The sequence below is a fragment of the Atta cephalotes genome (assembly GCF_000143395.1).
Source record: "Atta cephalotes unplaced genomic scaffold scaffold00008, whole genome shotgun sequence".
NCBI lineage: Eukaryota > Metazoa > Arthropoda > Insecta > Hymenoptera > Formicidae > Atta > Atta cephalotes.
Window position 1 is genome coordinate 2,113,159 of NW_012130072.1, and position 9,119 is coordinate 2,122,277.

At 35.3% G+C, this 9,119-nt stretch overlaps 2 protein-coding genes across 3 annotated transcripts; one reads left to right on the forward strand and one right to left on the reverse strand.

The window, feature by feature from the left end:
- The first annotated feature begins 222 nt into the window (after window positions 1-222).
- Window positions 223-3,938, forward strand: LOC105627126 (heat shock 70 kDa protein cognate 4). Of its 2 annotated transcripts, XM_012208409.1 has the most exons (3): window positions 223-427; window positions 1,715-3,352; window positions 3,392-3,465. In XM_012208409.1, exons 1-3 carry the CDS (start codon window positions 223-225, stop codon window positions 3,463-3,465), a joined length of 1,917 nt encoding a protein of 638 aa, XP_012063799.1. The 2 variants fall into 2 exon arrangements, with proteins under 2 accessions (XP_012063799.1, XP_012063798.1); XM_012208408.1 differs by having other exon boundaries at window positions 1,715-3,938.
- Window positions 3,939-4,160: 222 nt separating this feature from the next.
- Window positions 4,161-8,421, reverse strand: LOC105627127 (RING finger protein 10). Its single transcript, XM_012208410.1, has 12 exons — window positions 8,352-8,421; window positions 8,069-8,241; window positions 7,788-7,996; window positions 7,240-7,330; window positions 6,947-7,134; window positions 6,669-6,861; window positions 6,460-6,588; window positions 6,187-6,385; window positions 5,718-5,969; window positions 5,454-5,628; window positions 4,954-5,330; window positions 4,161-4,869 (listed from the first exon to the last, which is right to left on the reverse strand). The coding sequence occupies exons 1-12, from the start codon at window positions 8,419-8,421 to the stop codon at window positions 4,763-4,765; spliced, it is 2,163 nt and encodes a 720-aa protein (XP_012063800.1). The 3' UTR covers window positions 4,161-4,762.
- Between the last annotated feature and the right edge of the window lie 698 nt (window positions 8,422-9,119).

The window sequence follows — 9,119 nt, forward strand, 5'->3', positions numbered from 1 at the left end:
ATCGTGAACGAGGAACTTCTTCGTTTGTCCTACGGACAGAAATTTTACGAGGCTTTCCAAGTAATTGTAAGAGGTACGTTTCTTTTTTCTTCGATCCTCATGGTTTACTTCTTACGGACGAGAGAACAAGAAGTGTGAGAAGGCGATAATTCGTTAATATCGTTGTAATTATCGTTACTCATATAAATCGTCCACGTTTTTACCTTGCAGAATCCGAAGAAAATGGCGAAGGCACCCGCGGTCGGTATCGATCTTGGCACAACTTACTCCTGCGTTGGCGTCTTTCAACACGGCAAGGTCGAGATTATCGCCAACGATCAGGGCAACCGCACGACGCCAAGCTATGTGGCCTTCACGGAAACCGAACGTCTCATCGGAGACGCCGCCAAGAATCAAGTCGCCATGAACCCCAACAACACCATTTTCGGTAAGTTTCCCGCTACTTCGTCGTGCTATGAAAGTTTTCTCCTTTATCGAATATTCTTTAATTAAGGCGCAATTATTATTTGAAGTTTTCAATTTTTTAATTTTTCTTAATTTTATAAATCCAAGTTAAATAATAAAGACTTTAAATAAATGAGGATGTAACAATGAAATTAAAAAATTTTATATATATATATATATATATTACTATATATATAAAATTATATTATATATAATTTTAATCAATTTAAAACTTCAAAAGAGGTAATCGACATTAATCTGTTTATGAATATAAATTAAAATTTATATGGGAGGAGAATCAGAATCATGAACTTGAAGCTATTCCATTTGACTGCTTTTACTCAAAACTATCGCATTATTTTATAAAAATTCTAGTCAAATTCCGAAATTAAACGGTGACTCGACGGATTTCTCAAGAATCGACTTGAAACACGTCATTCGCGTCGATATCTTCAATGATATATCTTACCTTTCCATATAGATATGCCGCGTGCGTCAAGCTTATCTCTTTCACGCCTATGATCGATTCGCATGACTAAAATTTCGAATGTTATATGGAATAAAATTTTCCATAGTAAAATCGTTTATAATTCTTGTGGAATTTTTGTGGCATTAAATGCAAAAAAAAAACATTAATGTATTCGATAAATTAGTAATGATTTATTACTGGTTGAAATAAGAAATAGAAAGTATTATAATTATATATTTAATTATTTATATTTACACAAATTTCAATACATTTATTTAAGACCTTTATTTATTTCTTACTTATTTCTTTCTCAATAATTCTAATAGTTTATCAAATATGCAAATAAATATTCGATACAAATATTTTAATTTATAAAATATTTTTATTTCTTTAGATTTTTTATATTCTTCAGATTTATTTATATTTGTATTCATTTATTATCTAAATTATTATAAGTATAAACATAATTAAAAATCTAAAGGAATAAATATTTTTCTCAAATAAATGTAAAAGTATTTTGATATTTAAGTATACACATTTAATAAAATAGTTGAATTATTAATTGAAAGCAAGAAACAAATATATTTTTGAATAAATGTAAAAGTATTGTAATTTATCAAATATTAACATAAATATTGATAAATTAATAAATTTGTTATTAATCATAATAAAGAAAAATTTAAATATTTTTAATGTAAAAGTATTATAGTGTTACATTATTATATTCTTTGTCGTATTAAATAGCTATTTAGAAGTGGTAGTCAGTGTAACTAACTTATTTTTTTCTTTTTAATTAATTAGATGCCAAAAGGTTGATCGGACGTCGCTTCGAGGATCCGACCATTCTCGCTGACATGAAACATTGGCCCTTCACCGTAATAAATGATACTGGCAAGCCAAAGATCCAAGTACAGTACAAAGGAGAGACGAAGACTTTCTTCCCCGAAGAAGTGAGTTCGATGGTCTTAGTAAAAATGAAGGAGACTGCAGAGGCATACTTAGGCAAGACTGTCACCAACGCTGTGATCACCGTCCCCGCTTACTTCAACGACTCGCAGCGTCAGGCAACCAAGGACGCTGGTACCATCTCGGGCTTAAATGTATTGCGTATTATCAACGAGCCCACCGCCGCCGCAATTGCATATGGTCTCGACAAGAAAGCCACCGGCGAGCGAAACGTCCTTATCTTTGATCTCGGTGGTGGCACTTTCGACGTGTCCATCCTGACTATTGAAGATGGTATCTTCGAGGTCAAGTCCACGGCGGGAGATACTCATTTGGGTGGTGAGGACTTTGATAACCGCATGGTCAATCACTTCGTACAGGAATTCAAGCGTAAATACAAGAAGGATTTGACTTCGAATAAACGCGCACTTCGTCGTCTTCGCACAGCCTGCGAACGTGCCAAGCGCACCCTGTCATCCTCCACCCAGGCCAGCATCGAGATCGATTCGTTGTATGAAGGAATTGATTTCTACACCTCCATCACCCGAGCTCGTTTCGAGGAACTCTGCGCCGATCTCTTCCGTGGTACTCTTGAACCCGTTGAAAAGTCGCTGCGCGACGCCAAGATGGACAAAGCTCAAATCCATGATATCGTTTTAGTCGGAGGCTCTACGCGAATTCCCAAAATTCAGAAGCTCCTGCAAGACTTTTTCAATGGCAAAGAGCTCAACAAATCTATCAATCCCGATGAGGCTGTGGCATACGGCGCGGCAGTACAGGCGGCTATCTTGCACGGTGATAAATCAGAGGAGGTGCAAGACTTGCTTTTGCTCGATGTCACTCCGCTCTCTCTGGGTATTGAGACTGCCGGTGGTGTCATGACCGCGCTTATTAAGAGGAATACCACCATCCCGACGAAGCAGACTCAAACCTTTACAACTTACGCCGACAATCAACCCGGCGTGTTGATTCAGGTATACGAGGGTGAGCGCGCCATGACCAAGGATAATAATTTACTGGGCAAATTCGAGCTTAGCGGTATTCCACCAGCACCTCGTGGAGTTCCTCAGATTGAGGTGACGTTCGATATCGATGCGAACGGTATTCTCAATGTCTCCGCCGTGGACAAGTCTACTGGCAAGGAGAACAAGATCACTATTACCAATGACAAGGGTCGACTCAGCAAGGAGGATATTGAAAGAATGGTGAACGAAGCAGAAAAATACCGCAGTGAAGACGAGAAGCAGAAGGAAACGATCTCTGCCAAAAACGGTCTTGAGTCTTATTGCTTCAACATGAAGAGCACAGTCGAGGATGAAAAGCTGAAGGACAAGATTAGCGCATCAGACAAACAAACGATCCTGGACAAGTGCAATGACATAATCAAGTGGCTCGATGCGAACCAGTTGGCCGACAAAGAGGAATACGAACACAAGCAGAAGGAGCTCGAAGCCATCTGTAACCCCATCGTTACGAAACTGTACCAGGGTGCCGGTGGTATGCCCGGTGGCATGCCAGGTGGTTTCCCTGGAGCTGGTGGTGCCACTGCCGGTGGAGCACCCAGCAGCGGCGGTGCATCTGGACCCACTATTGAGGAAGTCGACTAAAAAGGATCCCTGGCTTTGTCTCGCCACTGCCCATCGTTAGTTTATTCGTTTTTTTTTTTAATCGCGTTTGTTTATTTCTTTTATCAAGGAATGCGTATTGCAAGCAGAGGATGCCCATTCTCTGCACACAATACGCATTTCTTGATAAAAAAAAATAAACGAACGCGATTAAGAATCAAGTTACCGTGGTCACCCTCTGCGCAATACGCATTCCTTGAAAGAAAAAAAAACGAATAAACGAACATAAGAATTATTATACAGCTGCGGTCTTTGCTCTAATCATTCCTTACATACTTTTCTCTAGCATCATCTTTTAAACAAGTTCCTCTATTTCACCATTTTCTACTTTGAAGTAAATGTACTCTTTATAATTTATTTATTTTATTATCGTACTGTACTTACAGTTTATTCTCGAGACGATCTGTTGTTAATTTTCCAAACTTCGTAAATATAGAGCGATTACCAAAATTTAATATTGCAGTCTTCTTTTATCCCGATAATAAATATATAAAATAGTATAATTTGATACAATTCAAATTACAATATATGTATGAATAATAATCGTACTTCAACGATTAGAAAATGCTGATTCTTCCTGTTTGTGGTTATGTTTCGATATACACTATCGGTATTGAAACTTTATAGTTAACGTCATGGTGAAATCTATCATAAGGTTAACGTTATGTATAGTGTACTCTGTATATTTTCAGTCGACAATACATATCAAAACACAGCATGTATTGAGTTGTCTGGAAAGTTCGTGCAGACTAAAATTTAAATTTTATACATTTATTAAATTAAAATTTTTTGCGTTTCAATTTTCCTTCAACATCGGCATGAATTTTCCGGACAACCCATATAACATTCGTAGCAATATTAAAAGATAAAAAAGAAGATAAATAATTTAAACAGAAGGTTTGATTGTATCTCGACTTCTCGCTTTAATTTGTGTCAGTAGAACGAACGCAGATTCTTTTTATTTAGAAGCATAAGATTAGAGAAAAAGGTTTTCAATTAAATAAACAAATATTTAAATGAAATAAAATTTTATTTGTAAGCGCAATATCGAGAACCTTGGCAAACAATCTTTTCTTTTTTTATAGCAAATAATTACAATTTCAATATAGACAAATAAGGATATTTAATACGTATGCCGTACGTATTTTTAGTATATCAAACAATGGTGGCAAGAGCTGTAAATGAAATCAAATTTTCTACTATTGATCCAATAAAATTCTACTAAAATTATCATTACGCACAGCGCGAATAGCGATAAAACTGTGATAATATACGATAATTATAAAGAATAACCAGATGTCATACCAGTTGTAAACAGTACGGTTCCTTTTCCTTTCTTTTTAGTCCTCTTCTTTTTGCCAAACGCATTACTTTCGTCTTTTACTTCTGAAAATAAGTTTAGATAAGTGATCAAAAAATTTGTACTTGTATAATGCTAAATAATTTATTTGGTTCCAATATGCGACTTACCTTCAGAAACGTAAGTTTTCTTTCCATCTTCGTTAATCGAGGTACCTGGTGTACCAGCGAACATTCCTGATTTAACAGGCGGCCAAGCATTAGTCGACTTATGCGTTTTTGATAATACTTCTTCGTCTCTGTTGAAGCATGCATTTGTCGTACCAGAATGCGTTTTTGATCTTACGACCGGCCATGCATTAGCGGATTTATTAGACATTTTTGTTGGTATTGTTGATATTCGCTTTGTTATATCCGCGAATGTTCGAGTTTGTTCGCGCGAATGATCCGTTTCTTGTTTTGGAGCAATTTCTTCAAATGCATTCAAAGCTGGTGGACTACTAGCAATACTTGACATAACTGATTCAGAAGGTGACAGAATGTTCTCGCTATAGAATAAATGATAAAATTATAATTTTTGTACATGATAGAATGCAATGCTATAAAACAAAATAGCGATACAACTTAAACAAAATAGCGATAAAATAAAGATAATGATTATTTTTGCTTACTTGGATAATTGTAATTCTGATTGCAATTGAGGAAAATGTTGATAGGATTCAATATCTATGTCGGGCATTGGATATATGCCAATTTGTCTATTTTCTTCTTCAATTATCTTTTTCTCTCTCTTTCTTTCTTCGCGTTCTCTTTGTTCTCTGAACTTCTGTCTTGAATTTAGTTGCTCTAATAAAAAAAATCAATATAAATCAACAATTAAATAGTATTACAAATCTCTAATATAAATCATAAAACAAAATATTATAAATGATCACCATGAAAAGCATGAAGGACTTTCTCTGATACCAATGGTGCTTTTAATTCGATTTCAGCCAATTCAAATGGACAAGTAAGTGGTAAGTGGCAAAGATAACGTAATCTTCGTCTTAACTCTTCCGTGCAGATGCTTGCTTCCTTTTCGAGAAGCTTGCCTGTAATTACAGGAGGACAGTATTCCAAATTGCCATACTCCATTTCCAGCATTTTCACATTCGCCGCGTGTAGATACAGATGTTGTCCATCCTCCGCTAAAAAAAGTTCATTAATATAATATTATAATCACTGAAATATAGAGTTTTCCAAGCAAGGCAAATGATGCAATATTACATAGTGAATCATCCTAACAACATTGACAAACAAAAATGAAATGATTTACTATATCAGTTGTATTTCTGATTCGAAAATGCCTAATATCATGTAGCATTAAAAGATGAAAAATTTTTTATAATTTGCAAAATTACTTACCTTGATAAAAATAAGAAAATTTGTTAGGACTTGAAGCAGTCTGACTATCACTGGAAACACTGTCTGTCGAAGATTGTTTTGCTAAAGATTTGTCATCTTTGCATGAATCAACATCTACTTCATATTTTTGTGATGTTTCTTCAGCAATTTCTTTTTCCGTTATATTTTCAGTCAATGGAGCATCTTTAGATTCTGCGATCTGATATACATTTTATATTTTTTATTATTCTATTATGTAGAATAATGGGTATATAATTATATGATTAATATTACCTGCCACAATAATTTTTCTTTCCTTTTTGATAATTCACTGAGCGCTTGCTTGATATCAGTAGCCATGGCTGGATTAATCTTCAACTCAAGTTCTAATTCTGAATTCTCACACTCTATGATGTTCACGATCTGAAGACAATTTTCATTCATTCGCTATTACTCTTGTATGTACATAATAAATGATTTTTAATATATTTTTTTTAACTTACATCATTCATATTTGCGATAAGAAGTTTCGAATATATTTGATTATCAGCATTCTCCGAAACAGACAAAAACGTTGTTGGGGGTCGAACAGCAGATTTCACGGGCGTTGTAAACAAAGAATTCTTTTCACGTCGCATCAAACATAGATTGACTGTTTCGCCCAAATTAAATAACCTGCGTGTAATCTCAACCACACTAAAAGATATATAAAATAATTAAAATATTTTCATAAACATTTCTTCATGTGATATGTATTTATTATAATTTTAAACAAAATTACCTCTTCAAATCATTTTTGTGAAGATATTCATCACAAATCGGACATTTGTAATTGCCTGTTTCTTGACAATAACGTAAATAACGGAGAATACAAGGCCAACAATAAACATGACCACAGCGAGTCATTTTGCCTGCGACTGGTGGATGTAAACAAATAGGACAGGAGAGATTTTCTGAATTGTGTAATATCTGTAATAAATTAAATCAGATTTAATTTACTCGTATATCAATATGTATGAGTCTCTTGCAAGAAACTTTGCAACAATTGCTGATTTGTAATTAAAAAACACTTACAATTTGTTCAATCGATTTCCAATCCACGAGAATATCTGGGTTAGTCAAATGCAAGGAGTAATCTCTACTTGCAGTCACAACAAATTGGCAACTAGCAATATATATAAAAATATATAAAAGTATATCATTTTTAAGTTTTACAAAATAATTTTTATATACTTATTGTTAATATCAAATATATAATTTTTATTACGTGAATATTTCGACATTCAATTTGCATGACTAAGAAATCAAGTCATAATTTCGAATTTCGAAATTCTGTCCGAAAAATGTTAAATAAAATGTAACGTAATATGTGAGTTCTACATAAAATAATCCTACTGAGCAACTTTACTGTCCAAGAAACATTTCCACATAAATAAGATAAAATAAATTTATAAAAAATCTTATGCATATAGTTTTTATACATTATATAAACTGGCTACTCTATTAACTTTAAGTAAAGATAAGAAAATGTAACTTTGATCTGGATAATATCTGTGAATTTATATGAATAAGATGGGTATCAGGAGAATAGAAAGCACCCATTTATATTGTATAATTACTACCTAGCTTGTACAAATTGTTCCTTGTTGTATTTATGTCGCTGCACTGGTGGCAGCAATCTATTACTGTTGGAATTATGTCTCCCTACATCCCTGTTTTGTGCATCTCGCATCACATATCGTTCGTAGTGAAAATTCAGCAAATGATTGCCGTTCTTTTTGCTTCTTTGAACCAATACTGAGCCATACTCAGGCATCTTCTCCTCCACTACCTATAGATATAAAAATTATAAAATGTGATAATAAACTAAAAAAAAGGAGCATAATTTAAATGTTGACTCAACCTTGGAATTCTCCTCTGTACCGCCATGATATTGTCCTTTAGGTCTCTGTCTCTTAACAAGATCTTTTGCTTTCTGTACATTGTACCTTGTCGGCTGTACATCATCAGGGACGTTATTGGCGCCAGCAAGTTCTCTTCTGCGCAAAGTTCCCAGATGGAGCTCATTATTGATACCTGAAAGGGTACACATCACAGTGAAAAAGTACACAAGATGCCAAAAGATACTAATAACAGCTTGTTTATTCGAATTAAGGTTCTCTGAGCAAGTGACCTTGAAGATGTACCTTTGTTCTTTCTGGCATCAGCAGTAGTCCCCCTCGCAGGGGACAGCGTGAATTTTGACTTTATATCCATTTGCGAATCGACTGTAGTCAGTCTGATAACTCGCCTCGTTGCAGCTGCAGTCTCCTCCGTCTCCTCTCCTCGGAGAAACGATATTTTTGCGCGCACCCTTCATCTTCTTCAATAAGCCATGTTTCGTCAGTGCCAAAGTAGTAAAATGTGTCTTGATGTGACGACGGTCGGCAGTTGATGCGGTGCTGCACAGGGATGACGCGAACAGCGATGAGCGAAACGCTCGTTCTCCAGGGAGCAGTCGGCCTCCCCTTTCGTCGCGGGCGACGATCTCAGGCCCTTAACCTTTAATGACGGTCACGACTCCGTGGTCACGACCCAAATGGCGAACGTAACCGTTCGCGGAAACGGAAGTGCTGATGTTGTGTACGGTGCCACGACCGCTCGATAACTCACATGATTCGATCATCATATTCGCTATAAATCCGTCGTTTAAATCCGTCGAAAATTCGAGATTTTCGATTTATAAGTTATCTTGCCTTCTTCAATCATAAACGGTTGTATCTATCGGGATGTTATGATAATCTTGTGCTTTGGAGTTGGTTTGACTTCAGTTGAACGCGTTCAAGGTAGAATAGAGAGATTACGTCGCTGAAAAAAACTATCGAGCGAACGATAACAAAAAGAGTCAAATGTGTTTATTTTCTTGTCGAGAGCGTCAAGCAGTCTTGAAATATATATCGCTTCTATATGAAGTA

Bases quoted from the DNA above. Each gene is read 5' to 3' on its own strand.
- LOC105627126 (XM_012208408.1), top strand. From the start codon at position 223: ATGGCGAAGGCACCCGCGGTCGGTATCGATCTTGGCACAACTTACTCC. The intron at 428-1,714 runs GTAAGTTTCCCG...TTAATTAATTAG, and splicing joins CCCCAACAACACCATTTTCG to ATGCCAAAAGGTTGATCGGA.
- LOC105627127 (XM_012208410.1), bottom strand. From the start codon at position 8,421: ATGGATATAAAGTCAAAATTCACGCTGTCCCCTGCGAGGGGGACTACT. The intron at 7,331-7,787 runs GTAGTAATTATA...ATATATTGCTAG, and splicing joins GAACAATTTGTACAAGCTAG to TTGCCAATTTGTTGTGACTG. The intron at 6,862-6,946 runs GTAATTTTGTTT...TATATCTTTTAG, and splicing joins CACAAAAATGATTTGAAGAG to TGTGGTTGAGATTACACGCA.